General features: G+C 38.4%; 1 protein-coding gene across 4 annotated transcripts in view; it reads right to left on the bottom strand.

Annotated features, from left to right (window-relative positions):
• Nucleotides 1–618: 618 nt before the first annotated feature.
• The window catches only part of hecw2a (HECT, C2 and WW domain containing E3 ubiquitin protein ligase 2a), a 28,096-nt gene continuing 12,724 nt past the window's right edge, over nt 619–15,990 (bottom strand). For 2 of the 4 annotated variants that reach the window (XM_056251993.1, XM_056251995.1), the window contains exons 13-30: nt 12,051–12,154; nt 11,775–11,899; nt 10,588–10,773; nt 10,160–10,303; nt 9,179–9,263; nt 8,995–9,091; nt 8,752–8,835; nt 7,953–8,041; nt 7,551–7,671; nt 5,940–6,053; nt 5,523–5,675; nt 5,332–5,430; nt 5,042–5,171; nt 3,909–4,055; nt 3,716–3,830; nt 3,500–3,585; nt 2,888–3,000; nt 619–2,770 (exon numbers count right to left, since the gene is read on the bottom strand). In XM_056251993.1, the coding sequence (XP_056107968.1) occupies nt 2,659–2,770; nt 2,888–3,000; nt 3,500–3,585; nt 3,716–3,830; nt 3,909–4,055; nt 5,042–5,171; nt 5,332–5,430; nt 5,523–5,675; nt 5,940–6,053; nt 7,551–7,671; nt 7,953–8,041; nt 8,752–8,835; nt 8,995–9,091; nt 9,179–9,263; nt 10,160–10,303; nt 10,588–10,773; nt 11,775–11,899; nt 12,051–12,154 (2,104 nt within the window). In that variant the 3' untranslated portion in view covers nt 619–2,658. The remainder of the gene's footprint in view (nt 2,771–2,887; nt 3,001–3,499; nt 3,586–3,715; nt 3,831–3,908; nt 4,056–5,041; nt 5,172–5,331; nt 5,431–5,522; nt 5,676–5,939; nt 6,054–7,550; nt 7,672–7,952; nt 8,042–8,751; nt 8,836–8,994; nt 9,092–9,178; nt 9,264–10,159; nt 10,304–10,587; nt 10,774–11,774; nt 11,900–12,050; nt 12,155–15,990) is intronic. The other 2 variants (XM_056251996.1, XM_056251997.1) reach the window with 1 other exon arrangement.

Raw genomic sequence — 15,990 nt, 5'->3', positions numbered from 1 at the left:
GCTTTCATTTAAGTGTTCAGTGTTTGCTTATCTGTTTTGTAGCTTATAATACTGTCATCAAATGTGAAATGCAGAGGAGCTGGAACTTTGCAGGTCTGCTTTGGATTTCTTGTCCCTAGTAGACAACTGAACTGAAGTAGGCAACTGGACTTTAGTCCATGGAAATGCAAACTCAATGAGTAAGCTGACAGGTGGAGTATGATTGGCCAAGCAGAAAGATTAAATGTAAATCATGGCTTTAACAACACTTCAGAAAGCTGCCTGTCCTGTGTCAAGGGAAAAAGTATTTGCAATAAAAAGAGAATGTGTTAAAGCACAAAGACAAACACAAAAGAGTCCAGACAGCACTCAAATATACTGGTACATTCAGTGCAAAATATAATTTAAACACAGGACAAGACTGACTGACATACATATATTACAGCTATATACAAAAATGGACACATCATGGAACTCATGCAGGTTCACATTTTCACCAACTGGTTTCAAGTGATGGCTCTTTTATCAGCATATTACATAATCAGTGACCCACAAAGTTTACATAACAGCTGATGTTTGAAAAGTATGGAAGTGATATTTTCTATTTTCTCATTTACTTATTTCCCCAATCCCATCCCATCCCACCCCACCCCTTAGTAACAGCAACTTCTCATGCAAATTCAGATAATCTGGATTTGTTGTTTCACTAATTCCAGCATGCAATATCAAGCTATGACACAACGCCATCTAAGGGTCAAACTCAGGTACTGCTTCTTCGACCCTGCATGCAGTATTTTATCCAAAGATCCATTACATAGAGAAAGGAGCTGTTTTAAGACAAATCCATATCCAAGGATCTGAGCATTGGCCAGATCTGCATTTGTGTGGTGTGAATGCGTGATTTCCATGTAATGCTGAGTGTGTGTGTGTGTGTGTGTGTGTTTGTGAGGGCTTGTGGAGGGACCACAGACGGAAACGACATGTCTGTAAACGAGGGGTGCAACTTGTCACCCAAAAATAAGGAACTTTTCATCCATTATTTACGTTTAGCTTCGATCTGTAGTTACATTAAATGGAAATTCCTGCACTGAGATTGTTCCATATTTTTGTCATATTTTCAAAACACTTCATACCACGTGTGCAAGGGTGATACAGTTTGGTTTGCTACTCCCTACACATGCTAAAATGTGTTTTTTCTTTCACTTTTCTTTTCTTTTTCCATAGCAGAAGAAACTTGTTAATCTGTTTGTACTGGTTTAACCACTGGAGCCCTGGTTTTAAATTACTCCAGTGAACTGCACACATCACCATGATATTAACTACACCGAACTAATAAAGATGATTTCAAGGCCACTGTTTGTGTCTGTCACCACAGTTTAGAACAATAGGTCTCCTTATGATTAACTCTAAGAACAAATCTACCATTCCTGATACACAAATATCTGTTGCACACATTGCACATGGTGATCAGTGTTTATACATTCATAGTTTTTTTTTTTTTTTTTACATTTGCGGGTTGCATAAAAGGTTGAGAGGTGGATTTAAAAAAATGTGTGCATTATATAAAGTACTGAGTGTTAGTGTTTGTTAGTTAACCAGCGACCAAAGTGAATTACTACATTTAAAGTCCCCTGGAACAGTCTGGTGATAAATGTCTTGCTCAAGGGCACAAGAGGTGATAGAGGAACTCTAGTTCATGGGTCATTCTTTTCAGGGTTTGAACCTAGGACGTTCAGGTTGCTATTCTACAACCACTACATTTGGTGCAAGGATCTCTATAAAAGAGAGAGTGCATGCTGTTTGTTTTCATGGGTTCATTCTCTTAAAAGATGGCAAAAAGAATGAGTTTTCAGAACTGCAGCCAAGATCAATGTCATTTAGACCCTTCAAAACAAAGAATGCCAACCATAAGTGAAACCAAAAAAGTCCTTTTTTAACTGACATTAACTTTCCATGACAAAGACCTGCATCAAAAATCAACAGCTTTGTTCCTTTAAACCCCATAGATATAGTTTTGACTTTTAAAAAAGCAGCTCAGTCAAGAACAAAAGGCAAAGACCTAAAACCCAGATCAAAATGTACTGGTCTAAACCAATCTGAAGGCCAAAACCAGACAACAAAGATTGCAGCTCTGATTTCTGTGAATGTGTAAAGGCCCAGGTATACTTCATTTTCCGCGTTCCGCTCCGTCTTCAGAGCCTTTCAAAGTATACTTCTTTGGCCGTGAGTGCGAAAAGACACATTTGGCGTGTGCGCACTATCTAGTGGACTCTGTTTTCAAGCGCTCAACTCGCACATGCACTGCTGTACGCACACGGTTCGCATGGACACTAAAATTGGGCTGCACGCGGACCCTCCAGATGATGAAAATTACATTACGCGGACAGTGCGCTAACTGTCGCGAAACGCGGACAGCCGAAGTATACTTTGGGCTTAAGTCTCTTTGTGTGAAGAATTGATTGCAGTTATCACAGGCTTTGAGTTCATACACTATAGAGCAGGAGTTGGCACATGCCCAATGAGTCATTTGATGGCATATATTCCAGTTCCGTAGACTTTGTCAAAAAGGTTATGTAATTGTCTGATGACCAAGGTCGTAGTGAAGAGTGAGGGATGAAAATAAAGTTTGTATGGTGAGCCAAAAAAAAAAATCAGTAGCACTTTTGCTGTGATGGGAGCTCACTCCAGACCAAAGGTGCTGGTCTCCTCCACAGCAGTGAGCATCTTCTCGTAGAGCATGGAGAAAGAGGGGTAAGGAGGGAGATCCAGGCGGTTAAAGCAGGTGTGAGCCCTATACAAACATATAAAGAAAACATGGCATTAGCTGATTGAACATCGTTGTGGGATAACGTATAACGGACACAGTAAGATGTGTGTGAGACACTAAACATAAAAAGCTCAGAAATACCGTGGGAGGGAGGTCACTTTGCCCCATTTCTCCACACAGAATCGACGTGGGCCATTACTGCCCCGCAGGGAGGCAAAGCCCTCATAGGGAACGCTGGAAGTGCCTGTAACAAACTGGAGGAAAGCAGAGCACATTTTGACTTGGCTAATTTCACTGATCTACCAGGAGAAGAGCTTTGGTTTAAATGGGAGCTCAGATAAGAATGCAAATTTTAGAGGTTTTGTTTTACACTGTATGAACTCACTAAGTGAAATGTGTATCGGTTCATGCATTCCCTGGGAGTCAAACCCCCAGCTTTGCTGTTGCTAGCGACATGCTCTACTCTTTGAGCTACATTAGCTTTATGAGGTAATGTTTTTGAAAGTCTCTTGCTCAGCATTGAACAGCATTTACTTGATATAGATTTTTTCTTCAACAGTCACTTTTGATCAATTGAATGCATCCTTGCTGAATAAAAGTATTCATCTCTTATATAAAAATACTTTCTTATAAAAAAAATACATCATTTCTTATAAAAAAAAAAACATCATTTCTTATTAAAAAAAATTACTGACACCAAACTTTTGAATGGTAGTGTATCTGACCCATGGTGATAGTGAGATCTGAGTGTACCTGAAGGAGTCGTAGTCTCTGTTCATTATTGAAACGCTCCACTGCTGCCCAGAACCACCGAATCACTATGTGGTTGTCATGATAACCTTCAAAGGCAGAGATGAGAAAAAAAAAGTCACATTATGATATCCTGCTGTAACATTTTTACACATTCTGTCACTGTGTTATTCTTGCCTGGTGTGAAACAACACCTGAATCTGTTTCAGTAAAAAATACCTCCTCTGTATTCTGTATTGCTTCTCCAGTCGGATAAATCAATCTCCGCTGTTCCAGCAATGACCAGCTCCAGCTCTCGGGCATCAAACACTGAGACGAGTCGGACGTCCACCACCTGCACAATCACATGGTCTCAGATCAACGGAGTTAAACTAGAAGTCATTAATCTTCAGAGATTCAGACAACATCATACCTCGTAGAATCCTCGCACAAGACTCTCGGTCTGCTGGGCCACACCTCTCTCAATCCTCCACTTCACCATGCGTTCAATGTACTCTTTCTTGTTCTTGTCTGACACAGCAATGCCAGACCCACCCGGCTTTAGCTCACGCTCTGTAATCTGACATAAAGAATCCTCCAGTTCACTCTAAGTTTATATAACTTTACAATGAATAGGCTAACAAACTAAAATAGATTTTACATGTCTGATTTACATTTCTGGTTGCTAGGGTGTTGTTAGCGTGGTTTGGGTGATTGTTAGGGTGTTGCTAAGGTGTTCTGAGCTGTTGCTAGGACATTTGCTCATCCAAATACCCTACTCTCACGTGTTTATGATGTTCAGATGAAGATATTTTTAGGAATAATATTAGGACTAATAACAACGATGCTTGCCTTAGCAAACACCACTAACAGTGGACCAGTTTTGTTATTAGAAATAATGGCCTTTAGAAATGTTGCTTTGAGATGAAATAAATAAAAAGTTGTATTACTAGTTACTGTACTAAAATTACTAAAACTGTAATAAAAATAAAGCTAAATAGAAACAATATATTTTTTTATGACAATAGCACATAAAATTACTGAAACTGAAATGAAAGCTGAACATACACAAATGCAAAAATATTATAATTAATAATAATTAATATTAATCATTTAAAAAACACTATAACAATATAAAATTAACATTGTTGATGATATGGTACTCTTGCTAGGGTTTAGGACTTTTCTAGATACAGAATAGTGATCAAATATTTACCATCAAATATTGAGAGATCAGCTAAATCCCATTTTAGCACTCTAAATATACTGAACACACACACACACACACACACACACACACACACACACACACACACACACACACACGTTGTGTAGGGTGTTCTCATGTTTTATGGGGACACTCCATAGACATAATAATTTTTGTAATGTACAAACTGTATATTCTAGCCCCTAACCCTAAACACCACAGAAAACTTACTGCATTTTAACATTTTCAAAACACGTCACTTAGTGTGATTTATAATCTGTTTTCCTCTTGGAGACCAAAAAATGTAGGGTTTACCTGAACCACACAAACACACACAAACAAACATGAGCCATTCGGACCTGTCCAAACACTTCCTCATTGACAGTAAAGGTGAGGTCCAGCATATCCTCAATGTCATTGTCTTTCATCCACTGCAGACTCTGATGAAACTCCTCATCCAGAAACTCTAGATCGCTCAAATCACATGGGCTACAAAGAGAAATACATTACATATAATGTGACAGAATTATACAACAACTGGAATTTCAATCAAAAGTCTGGAGTAGTTCAATCAAGAAAAAGAGAAAGCTGTGATACACTTCATGAAGCAAATATGAATCATCCTTCAGTGCTCAATGTGAAGACTCACATGCGAAGAAGGCCTTTGTAGAAGGGTCGGGTGAAGAACGCATCCAACAGGTACTGATGAATTAGAGCAAGACCCAGAATGCGTCCGCTGAACCGGAACCTAAGAAACACAACATAAGTCTAAAAATGCCCTTTGGACATTGATTGAGAATGAAATCCATCCATCCATCCATTCATCCATCGGCTGGTTACCACTCATGATGGTTGTCCACAAAGGCTGACATGGGGCTGATCTGCACTGTGTAAGTGTCATTAGCTGAGTATTCAAATAGTCCATAGTATGGGTTAAACAGCTCTCGGGAAACCAGGAAGAAGAACTCTCTGGATGGACCACTATAGTCCAATCTGAAGAAGAAAAAAACATGTATATTTAATGCACTAATCATTTCAAATCAATGCACACATATATGTAATAATACAGTGATGTGGTTTAAATTACAAAATGTAAAATGATAGAACTAAAGGGGCATCTTCATTTGAATTAAGTTTGCCATTTACAATGAGATGAAGACACCTGTTGTAATGTAGAGATTTGACATGATCTCAATAATATACAGGTCAAAATAATTAGAAACATATTTCACTTTGATAGAAAATATGTATACCAACCCTTCTTCTCCAACAAAGCTGACATAAAGCCTGCTCCTCTGGAGGTCTTTGCGGGAATAACACATGATCTGATTGAAAGCGTCCTCCAGCAGGTGATCTCTTCTAATTATTAACCTAGAAAGTGATGGAAACCATATCAGGACACAAAGATTCTAGAGAAGTACAGATGAACATAATCATAACAAAAGTGCCTCCATATGTTGTATTAGTGCTGACAGTTTGCATTGACATTGTGACGCACCGTATTGTTGCGTCTAAAGATCTAAAACAAATTCAAGTGAGTTTTAGAAACAACCAAGTATTTAATATCTACAATTTTTATTTCTTGGGAGAAGTTTTTACTTCTTTTTACTTAAGGTTTTACTTAATATTACCCAGCTAACAAAAATATGTTCTAAGAATGTTTTGCTAACGTTCCCATTAAGTTATAAAAAGGTTATTTTTGAACGTTCTCTGAACATTTTTTTTTTTTTTTTTTTTTACATATAAAGTACCTGCCAAAAGTTTGGAAACATTACAATTTTAAATGTTTTTGAAAGAAGTCTCTTAAGCTCATCAAGGCTACATTTATTTAATTAAAAAATACAGTAAAAACAGTAATATTGTGAAATAATATTACAAATTAAAAGAACTGTTTTCTATTTGAATATATTTTTAAGTAATTGATTCCTAATTCCTGTAATGCAAAGCTGAATTTTCAGCATCATCACTCCAGTTTTCGGTGTCATATCATCCTTCAGAAATCATTCAAATATGCTGCTTTACTGCTCAATAAAAATTGATTATTATTATTATTATTATTATTATTACCAATGCTGAAAACAGTTGTGCTGCTTAACATTCTGAAGGATCCTGTGACACTGAAGACTGGAATAATGATGCTGAAATACATTACATTTTTAAATGTATTAAAATAGAAAACAATTATTTTAAATTGTAATAATATTTCACAAGATTCCTTTTTTTACTGTATTTTTGATTAATAAATGCAGCCTTGGTGAGCATAAGAGATTTCTTTGAAAAACATTTTGACAGGTACAGTATTTATTTTAAAACCTTTTCTCTTGGTTATGCAAACATTAAGGGAACATTCCATTTTATCATTTTGCAAACATTATGGAAACATTTCAGATTGTTCAGAGAACATTCAAAAGTAACAAGTATTAAAAACAAGTTTTTAGATGAATGTCCAACTAAAACGTTTCAATGAAAATAATGTACGAAAAAAAGGTTTTTGTGCTCATGTTTTGAGAACATAATTAAATCATCAGATAACTTTGAAAGAACATTCTGTTGTGGAAAGTCAGAATTGCAAGAAATGAAGTCAGAATTATAAACTCTGAATTTGCAAGAAAGTCTGTTACTGGTGGAATGTTTGTTCATAACTTTGAGAGAACCTTGCCAAAAAGTTAGCCAAAGTTCTGAGAATGTTCCCTGTTAGCTGGGCTCTAACTCAATTAGACAGGATTTCAATGCTTTCAACCAACCACTGAACTGCACACACAAGATTAGGGATAGAATGAGAAGTGAACATTAGCTGCTTGTTGAATATAAGAGAGAATAGTAGAGATTTATCTCTATTTCCTCAAAAAAAATTAAAATGGAACTTACTTCACTTTTCCCGGCCCCTGCCCATAGCCCTTGGTTTCTAATTTGCGGTAGAAGTTTCTTAGTTTGGCCTCAAAATCACGCTTGTAGGGTGCAGGGGCTCGAGCATTGGCCCGTGGAGTTCCTATGAGCAAGAGAAGATGTGAATAACTGGAACGAAAATTGAGATGAAACAGACTTGGCAAATCTAGTATCCACAATGCAAGGCTCTTCCAACATTTAAAAGCATATATTATAACCAGAATAACTGTTTTAAACATGCGTGATCAGGTAAACATTCAAATTAGTCCACAGGGTCTTCCACTTCTCATTATTTTGTCTTGTAATGGAGGACACAAGGCAGGAAAAAGGGGGGGAAAGGAAATTATGTATTTAGATGCGAGTCCGGGTCATGTGACCTCTCACCAGGGGAGCTCTGTGGGGAGGCATGACAGTAGCTGGAGAGCAGTAAGGCATTGGGCGGCACATACGACATCACTTCCTCTTCAAACAGGCTGCAAGGAGAGAGGGCCAGGTAACAGGTATGTGTATTCTAACCTGAGCTAGGTGTACAAAGTCAGGCCATCATAAAATATGTACACCGCTTTTTTTTCTCTTTTTTGTACATATACACTACCATTTAAAAGTTTGGGGTCTGAAAATATGTTCAGTATTTTGGAAATCAAGGCTTACCAAGGAAGCATTTATTTAATTAAAAAATACAGTACAAAACAAAAATATTATTACAATTTAAAATCACTGTTTTCTATTTGAATGCATTAATGTGATGCAAAGCTGAATTTCCAGACTCATTACTCCAGTCTTCAGTGTCACGTGATCCTTCAGAAATAATTCTAATATGCTGATTTGGTGCTCAAGGAACATTTCTTACTATTGTCAATGTTGAAAATAATTGTGCTGCTTAATATTTTTGTGGAAACTGTGATACGTTTTTTTTTCCAGGATTCTTTTATGAATAGAAAGATCAAAAGAACAGTATTTATTTTAAATAGAAATCTTTCGTAACAATATAAGTGTCTTTACAGTAGCTTTTGATCAATGTAAGGCTTCTTTGTGGAATAAAAGTATTACTTTTTTTTTTTTTTTTTGAATGGTAGTGTACTGTACATACACACTCAAATGCATGCGTATCTCAGGCAAAGGGAAACAGGCAGGCACACGGTTAGCTGTAATTAAACATGTTGCAAAAGGTGCACACACTAACCTGAGCAACATAACCAGGTCTGCATCACTAGACAGACGGGTCAACCCAGCTGGCCCCTCATTGCGGATGAATTGGACCTTCTCTCTGAAACAACCATAAAACATATGAAAAACTTTTAGCATTTAGCTATTGTAGCATGAAAATTATAAATAACTACAGCACAATCTCTCAAAGGTGCAGTATGAAATTCTGGGCTCTCTGTTGCCATCTGTGGATGAAACATAAAACTGCAGAAATATGTACCTAAGGGAGTGGTTTCTCACGAGCTCTGGCTGCCTTTCTTGCAGAATCTCAAAAATGTTGGGTTGTCGCAGAAAGGCGACAATCTTCTCATTATAAGCTGTGAAAACACAGATGTGTAATGTGTCTGTACTCATGTGATGATATGACAGTGTCACACTGTGTAAATGTGAGCGCACACACTCACCCACAGGCACCATGTCCTGGTACTGACTGTTTCTTGATGACCGGCCCCGGACAGGAGGACTCGGAGAGCGAGAGTCATCTGCTACCTGAAACATCAGAGGAGGTTTCACAATTTCATAGTGTAATTTCCTAACGACAATGCCCCCATTTGAGTTTATTAGATGTAAGAAAACAATAGACAGCACATTAAAAAGACGTGCAGGAGCAATGAGATGGGCAGAGATAGGCCTACCCAGTGCGAATGGAGAGAAATAGAAACAACGCAACTGACAAATTGACAAAACATTCTTTTCTGTATCTCTTTATTTTACTCTACACTATCGTTCAAAAGTTTGGGTTTGGAAATGTTTTTGAAAGAAGTCTCTTAAATGGTCACCAAGTCTGTATTTATTTGATCAAAAACACAGTAAAACAGTAATATTGCTAAATATTTTCTATTTTCATATATTTTTTAACATTTTCCTGAAATGGCAAAGCTGAATTTTCTGCAGTCATTACTCCAATCCTCAGTGTCACAATCCTTCAGAAATCATTTTAATATGCTGAATTGGTGCTTAAGAAAGATTCCTTATTAGTATCATTGTACAAACCAGTTGTGCTGCTTAATATTTTTGTAGAAACTGTGTGGAAACCTTTTTTTATGATTCTTTGATGAGCAGACAGTTCAAAAGAACAGTCAATTTTGTCATTTTAATGCGTCTGTCACAATCATGTTCTGTTTTACGTTTCTGTTGGTGACTTTTTCTGTTTCCACTTTGCCTGTTCTCCTGATTTCCTCGTTTTCCACCTTGGTCACTCATTAGTTAATCATTGTCCAGCTGTTCCTGTTTAGTTCCCTCGACAAAACGTGACACGCTTTAGTTCCTAGCTTAATAATAGTATCAATTTATTTTTAAAGAAAAAGCATACTGATCCCAAACTTTTGAATGGAAGTGGTTGGTATGTATGTGGTTAGTGCACAATGTATTACTGAAATATGTACCATATTTACCTCTCCTGCACTGTGGCTGCGTTGTCGGGACAGGTGCTGTCGGTGAACTAGCAGGCCGCTGGACCGGGAGTTCTGTAAGGGCAGCCGCGGGTCAATAAACGTTGTGGCACGACAGTTATGATCCACAAAGAAGGCCTGTGATGCATAAACACATAAACAGGCTTTGAGCAAACAGCTGTCTATGAAACACAAAACTAATGGGCCCTTAAGAATAAATAAGAAAAGAATCTGTTCATTGTTTCCTGTCAGAAACACTAATTGGGCATCAAGAAGAAAACCAGACAGCCCTACATGAACATACTAACTCAGATTTCAGTTTCTGTCTGTACAGTTTGTTCTGTCAGACTACTATTATGCAGGTCTAAGGCCCCTAAGACAGAACAAGAGCACAATTACAGAAGGAGAAATCACACACACACCTTTCCAGTTTGGTCATGTTTCATCTCCCAGCCCCGTGGAAGCTCCAGCTGCTTGTTGGAGAACAGATTGAGGAAGTTTACCAGGTCCCGGTTGTGCTGGTACCGCTCGAAGTGTTGGGCGTCCCGTCGAACTTTACTGATCATGTGCTTCAGACACGTGTTACTAGTGAACATGCGATAGGCACTCTGAAAGTGAAATAAAGAGATCTAATCAGGAAATGTGTCAAAATTATTGCATGCCCCTCTGAATATTTCATTCTCATTGGATACTTGACCATTATCTGTTGCAAAATGCCACTGCTAATTTCATAGCAATTTGGAGTAGCAAATTGGCAAAACACAGCTACCGAATACAGTAAAAATTATCTGAGAGGACTTCTGTATTTGAAAATAAACAGTGAGCATAAAACCTTTGCTAGATGTCTAGAAGCTCAGGAGTCCCCATTTAAAGCAATAAGATGAAAACATTGCTCAGAAAAACTATGTAAGAGACAAAGACATGGGTGAGACAGATCTTAAAATAGTGGAAGACATTTTACAATGTAGCTAAATATGTTTGCTAAGTAGTCCCGAAAAAACTGTTACTTGGATATTAATAATACATTAACATTAATAATAATAATAATATAAATTAAAATTGTAATAGTGCTGCAGCATCCGTCTTGTTGCTAGGCAGTGTTATGTTCTAATAGACTATTTTGTTTATAGCACAAGCTTTAAGCAAATCTACAAGTAAGATCATCATTCAATTAAAAATTCAATATTTCATGTCCCTGTATTTTTTTGGAAAGTAGCCATGTAATAAGCTAGATAATGTTGAGTCCGTCGTCATTACTTAGGTTTTGCACTTGCCATCTGGGTTTGTTTTGTACAGAGCCACGCATTTGACACAGGAAAGAAAAAATTAAGAATTTGCTCCAATGACTCATTAATTCATTTTATTATTTTATTAAATCGTTTTAGTTAACTATAGTTACTAATTCATTCCCTCTGTTTAATTTAGTTATATTCTGGCCAAATTTGATCTAAAATGAGAGATTTTTTGGCCACAATCTAGTTGTTTCCCCTACATGTAATGTGCGGGGCTCTGTAGTTTTGTAATAATGCCCGGCTATACATTATCAATGACTTAGTTTCAGGTGTGCGTGTAAGCACTGATATCTGTGTCTCTGTGTGCTTTAGCTCACAGGATTAGAATGCAGAACAGAGAAGAAGTCTGGACTGGAGAGGAACTTTGCACCAGGAGACTGAAGCAGCAAAGCCAGACGAGAACGTGAGCTGGCTTGACCCATAAAGCCGTCCCGCCGGTATTCTACATGAGAACAGACACATCAACAAACACAGACTGAACAACAACCTCTCATTCTGCCCAGCCTCAGTCATCTTACATTCATCTCAGCAGAGCATTCATTCACTTTTCCAGACACTATAATCTGTAGTTCTTACTTTGATTGACAGCTTACCAGAGATGGAGTGGGACAGCAGGTCTGTTTCTTCAGGAGGAGGATCATCCACTCTCGGTTCCTCAGACCTTTCACTGGTCATTGTCCTACGAATACTCTGATACCTGCCAGAAAGAAAATACAGCAATCACACTTTCGGTAATGCATTAACCCTCCTACTGTATAGTGTATACACCTTTCATATTATTCCAGGGTTAGTTTTGATCCAGTGGAAGTGGAACGTGAGCTTATAAAACAGTCATAACTTAATATTTTTCAACTAAAACCATATTGTATCTGATCAGTAACTTCTCATTAATGAGTGAATGTGCACAATTGACCTATGGCTAAGCCACGCCCCCAAACGCGATGAGCCAATCAGTGCGCATAGCTAACCCAATACACTCGGACATTCTCTGCTTCCACATCCATTGAAATGCATTGCAGTTAGTCAGTTTTCATTCATTTTTATATGTTTCTTCTTGTCATTTTAAGTTTAAAATGGTCAAACGGTGTGCATGGGGTACATGCAACTCCGACACTCGGTAGCTATCCCGAGAGGCTGGGCGACGGTGTGTATTTTTTACCCTTTCCCAAACATCTCAACCTCAACAATTAAAGCTGCCGTCGGCAACATTTTTTTGATCATATTCAGTTAAATTGACACTATAATCTGACAGAACAACATAAATAAAGTGGTTTTAGAAAAAAACCCGAGCTTCTAACTCCACCTGGAGCGTGTTATTTGTTTTGCAAAATCCACAGCTCCCGGTTCATCATGTCCAATCAGCGCAGGGGGGTGTGAGATCTGACTGTCAATCACAGATCGGGCACACGCCACCCCTCGCGCACGTTACAATCACATGCACACGCCTGAAGTTCGCGGAAGTTCGGCAGTAACGAAGAGTGATGGCGGAAAATCAAGTACGCTCATTTAGAGTATAAATGACGTTAGCAATTGCAATCTATCGGTAGATTAGCCAGGACAGCATACCTCCAAATACTCCATGGATGCTGATGAGACGGGCGCGTTCCAGGGCTCTCAAGTTTTAAAGACAGGTAAGAGTGACACCCAGCCGATGGGGGGTTGGATACATTTTTGTCATTGGTTGCGTTAAATCTTACCCAGATACAATAGTGCTATTTTCTGATTGGCTATTATGTAGCTCGACGAACAACACCAGAGGAAACACGCTTGATTCATGCCGGTTCCACAGTGAGAGCGGCGCGGCCAGAGTTTTGGGCGCTGCGGCATATTAAATATATTTCAAATAGTTTTTCAGCGTGAGAAAAACAATGTGTGGCGGGAGAGCGTGACAAAAGACCGAAATGAGTGACTGTCACGCTCAATGCGTGACACTTGAGAGCCCTGGCGTTCACTGAAAATCTGGTGCACACGCACTGACGAGCATGAACTGGATTGGAGGGTATCCGTTGATAGTGGGGGAGGGGCATGAGAGTTGTAAACATTCAACATTTTCCTGAATCCACTCAATCTGCCAGACTTGCCGACTGGAGCTTTAAACAAGGATGACAAACAACGTATTTGAACGTAATCTTTAACACCTCTAACGTAACGTTAGCTTCTAGCTGCGTTGTTGGCCTACATCATGTGTATTCACACCAGTCCGATAGTTCACTTGCTTTGGTCCGGACCAAATACATTTTTTTTTTTTTTTTCTTGGTACGGTTCGCTTTCACACTGCTCTTTTTGCAAGTGAACCAAAATTTGTAAACAAAACCACACGACCGTCCATTCATTGGACAAGGATTCTCAAGTAGGGAAATCAGGAAGTGCAAAAAAGGCTCAGCATGGAGATATTTCGTACTGCAATATTTGTTATTTGACTAATTTTGTGTTATTCTGTACAAACGCAATATGAAGAAACTGCGCAGAAGACGGATAAGGTATAAAGTTTTCATTCATAGAGAGGGGCTATGTTCACACATTCAAATAATGAGATTCTTATTGTATACTGCTGACAAGTGCTGTCAATGTTAACGCTTGCGATTAAGTTTGTCCAGTTTAACGCAGCATCATCCTTGTATTGTAACTATCGTTACATTATATGAACTGCAAAAGCTTTTTTTGCATCTATGCGCGATTAGACTAAAGAGAACGCTCTGTATGTGAATGTCCTGATGCACACACTCATTCATTCATTCCATTCCAATGATGCACACACGACGCGCGGAAAGACGCGCAACAGCGTGTGGCCAAACAGCGCGCCGGAATGGAATTCTCTTTCGCACTTGAACAACAATAACACAAACCATTAAGCCAAAATCTCCGACTACGGAAGCCTGTTAACTCAAAAGCGCAGTGCTTTCTTGCAATTGGGTCGGTTCATGTTCACACCGTAAACGAACCGTACCAGAGTTCGTTTGGAACCGTACCGAGACCACCTCTTCAGCTGGGTCTCGTTTCGGTTGTTTGTAGTGATGGCCAAATGAAGCGTTTCGAAGCATTATTGCTTTCTGATACAATTGTGTCGAAAATGGTTCATTACTCGAAGCTTCATTCAGATAGAAATTGCAGCACCATCTCCTGGTGAAGTAAATGTAATGCAACAAAGCTGACAACCATAAAATGCAAGTAGGCTTATGTTAACGCCCCGTTTATTACGTGTTTACCGAGGCGATTAAAGCTGAAACAGTCTTAGTGCTGTGAAACTCATTTATGTTGGTGAATTTTACAGATACTGATGAATTCCATGTGTTCACCTTGAGAATAAAACATTAAGCATGATGTGTGTGTGTAATTATTTCTTTAGACAAGGACAGAAGATCAGACCAGCTTAAAAAAAGTTGGAAACCATCACAGAAATTCTAATGGTTTCTATTAAAATGATAATAGAATTAAAATATAAAATAATAAATAAAAGAATAAAATAAAATAATTTATTTGTTGTAGTGTGTTTGGGACATATTCCATTAGGGTTTAATGCCCCTATCAATATAATCCAACACAGAGACCACTATAATTCCCATTACAACCAATAACATTCCTATGAAAACCAATAAAATTCCATAATGTTTATTTTTGTATGTTGAAAAGGATGTGCTTGTGTAACTGGTTGTACTTGTATAATGTAGCAGAGGGTTTTTGAAGTTTCTGTCTTTGATGCATGTTTTTATGTAACAATGTTCATATGTTCTCTAATTAATAATAAAAAAATAAAATCCACTCTCCTCAACAATAACGCCAGTCCAAACACGGACTACTACAACCCACGGTGTTGCCATGGTTTGGCTTCACTTTTATAAGAAATACAGCCGCCAGGTTTCAAATCTGTCAACACTGGATTGGGCTGTCAAAGCAGTCAGGTGGTTCACTACAGGAGTGAACCAGTGTGTTTGCTTCAGACGTCATTTTCACGTGACTAGTGACGTAATGATACAAGCTCCGAAGCAGTGGTTCATTGCAAGGACCGATCGAGTTTGAAGCAAGCTTCGGAGCGTCGGTGTCAGACCTAACATCACTAGTTGTTTGGTCCGCACCCGAGTTCGATTGCTGTATTCACACCTGCCCAAAAGGTCCGCACCAAGGGGGGAAACGAACTAGAGTTCGATTCAATCGAACCAAACAAGGCAGGTGTGAATACACCTTCATTAACGTATATAAACGTATGTAAATAACCGAGATAACAAATGTTAGCAATGTTGTGCTGAATGATTCATGTAAATACTGCAGTGCATGAACAATGCTGATCCTCTATCTTGTTGTCTGAGATGGTGATGGCAACGAGATGTGGTTTATCACGTTTACACTGTGACCTGTACATTTTTGCCTGGAGCTGAAGCTTTTCATCGACCTTCTCAACAATACAAATATTAATATAACCCTCCAATGCATAGTTAAGGCCCTTTTGGTGACTTTGAGATGATATATAATCTTTCTGTCTCCAAAATCATCAATTGCCATGAAATGTCTCCTACTGTGACAGCTGCCACAGCGCCT

The sequence above is a fragment of the Rhinichthys klamathensis genome, unplaced genomic scaffold (genome assembly GCF_029890125.1).
Source record: "Rhinichthys klamathensis goyatoka isolate OS25496 unplaced genomic scaffold, OSU_Roscu_1.1 h1tg000090l_1, whole genome shotgun sequence".
In the NCBI taxonomy this organism is placed as follows: domain Eukaryota; kingdom Metazoa; phylum Chordata; class Actinopteri; order Cypriniformes; family Leuciscidae; genus Rhinichthys; species Rhinichthys klamathensis.
Note: the sequence above shows the minus strand (reverse complement) of the source record. Positions and strands in the feature narration are given on the sequence as shown.